General features: G+C 43.7%; 1 protein-coding gene across 1 annotated transcript; it reads left to right on the top strand.

Annotated features, from left to right (window-relative positions):
* Positions 1-473: 473 nt before the first annotated feature.
* LOC100444200 (olfactory receptor 7C1) lies at positions 474-1,437 on the top strand. Its single transcript, XM_009252893.4, is given in 3 exon segments — positions 474-771; positions 774-868; positions 871-1,437. Coding segments are annotated over 3 exon segments (960 nt in total).
* Positions 1,438-1,689: the final 252 nt, after the last annotated feature.

Below are 1,689 nucleotides of genomic sequence, written 5' to 3'. Positions count from 1 at the left end.
GATTTGGGGCTGCTTTTCATTAAAAAGAAAAGCCTCACTGAGGACTGCCATAACCTTACTATCTATCTGCCTAAGTGATTTTTTCTTAACTCCTGTATCACTAATATGCATGTGAAACCCTTGGTGATATTGTTAAAATGTAGATTCTGAATCCGTAGGTCTGACCAGGGATTCTGCATTCAACGAAACTCTTGGGTAATGTTGATCTTGTTGGTTCGTGGATCACACTTTGAGAAGCCAGGCTATAGAGGGTACAAGTATTATGGAACTAACACTACATTTCCAGATCCTGATGGTAGCAAAGAAAAGGATGGAAGAATTTCAGATCCCCCAGATGAAGACAGCAAGAAAAAGGCAATCTTTTGTTAATTGATTCCTTCACTTAAAATTAAATGTAACCAAATTTCCATGTTGCCAGTGTGTTGATACTTGACTGTTGCTTTTTTCTCTCTTCTGGCAGTTATTTTATCCCCATGGAAACAGGAAATCAAACACATGCCCCAGAATTTCTCCTCCTGGGATTTTCAGCAACGTCAGAGATTCAGTTCATTCTCTTTGGGCTGTTCCTCTCCATGTACCTAGTCACTTTCACCGGGAACCTGCTCATCATCCTGGCCATATGCTCAGACTCCCACCTCCACACCCCCATGTACTTCTTCCTCTCCAGCCTGTCCTTTGCTGACCTCTGTTTTACCTCCACAACCGTCCCAAAGATGCTACTGAATATACTGACACAGAACAAATTCATAACATATGCAGGCTGTCTCTGTCAGATTTTTTTTTCACTTCATTTGGATGCCTGGACAATTTACTCTTGACCGTGATGGCCTATGACCGCTTCATGGCCATCTGTCACCTCCTGCACTACACACGGTCATCATGAACCACCGGCTCTGTGGACTGCTGGTTCTAGGGTCCTAGTGCATCAGTGTCATGGGTTCCCTGCTCAAGACCTTGACTGTTTTGAGGCTGTCCTTCTGCACCAAAATGGAAATTCCACACTTTTTTTGTGATCTTCTTGAAGTCCTGAAGCTCGCCTGTTCTGACACCTTCATCAATAACGTAGTGATATACTTTGCAACTGGCATCCTGGGTGTGATTCCCTTCACTGGAATACTTTTCTCTTACTATAAAATTGTTTTCTCTATACTGAGGATTTCCTCAGCTGGGAGAAAGTGCAAAGCGTTTTCCACCTGTGGTTCCCACCTCTCAGTGGTCAGCTTGTTCTATGGCACTGGCCTTGGGGTCTATCTCAGTTCTGCAGCTACACCATCTTCTAGGACAAGTCTGGTGGCCTCAGTGATGTACACCATGGTTACCCCCATGCTGAACCCCTTCATCTACAGCCTGAGGAACACGGACATGAAGCGGACCCTGGGGAGACTCCTCAGTAGGGCAACATTTTTTAATGATGACGTCATTGCAGGACTTTCATAAGTAGCAAGGCTTAGACCATTGGGAGGCATTTTTGATGGTTCTTGAATGTATCCAAACGTCAATGTATTCTCTTTTAGCACCGGAATTACCATATTTTATCGTGTCTTTGATACAGGAGCTAGAAAGAAATTATTTAGGTAGATAGTGAGGGTCACAGAGTCCTTGGCAAGGTTTCCCCATTAACAAAAAGCAGCCCTCAAAATCGCTACTTTTCTAACAAAGAACAGCCTGAAAAATCGAGCTGCAGACATA

This window comes from Pongo abelii, chromosome 20 (assembly GCF_028885655.2).
Source record: "Pongo abelii isolate AG06213 chromosome 20, NHGRI_mPonAbe1-v2.0_pri, whole genome shotgun sequence".
Taxonomy (NCBI): Eukaryota; Metazoa; Chordata; class Mammalia; order Primates; family Hominidae; genus Pongo; species Pongo abelii.
The sequence above is the reverse complement of the archived record's forward strand: the minus strand, read 5'-3'. Positions and strand labels throughout refer to the sequence as shown.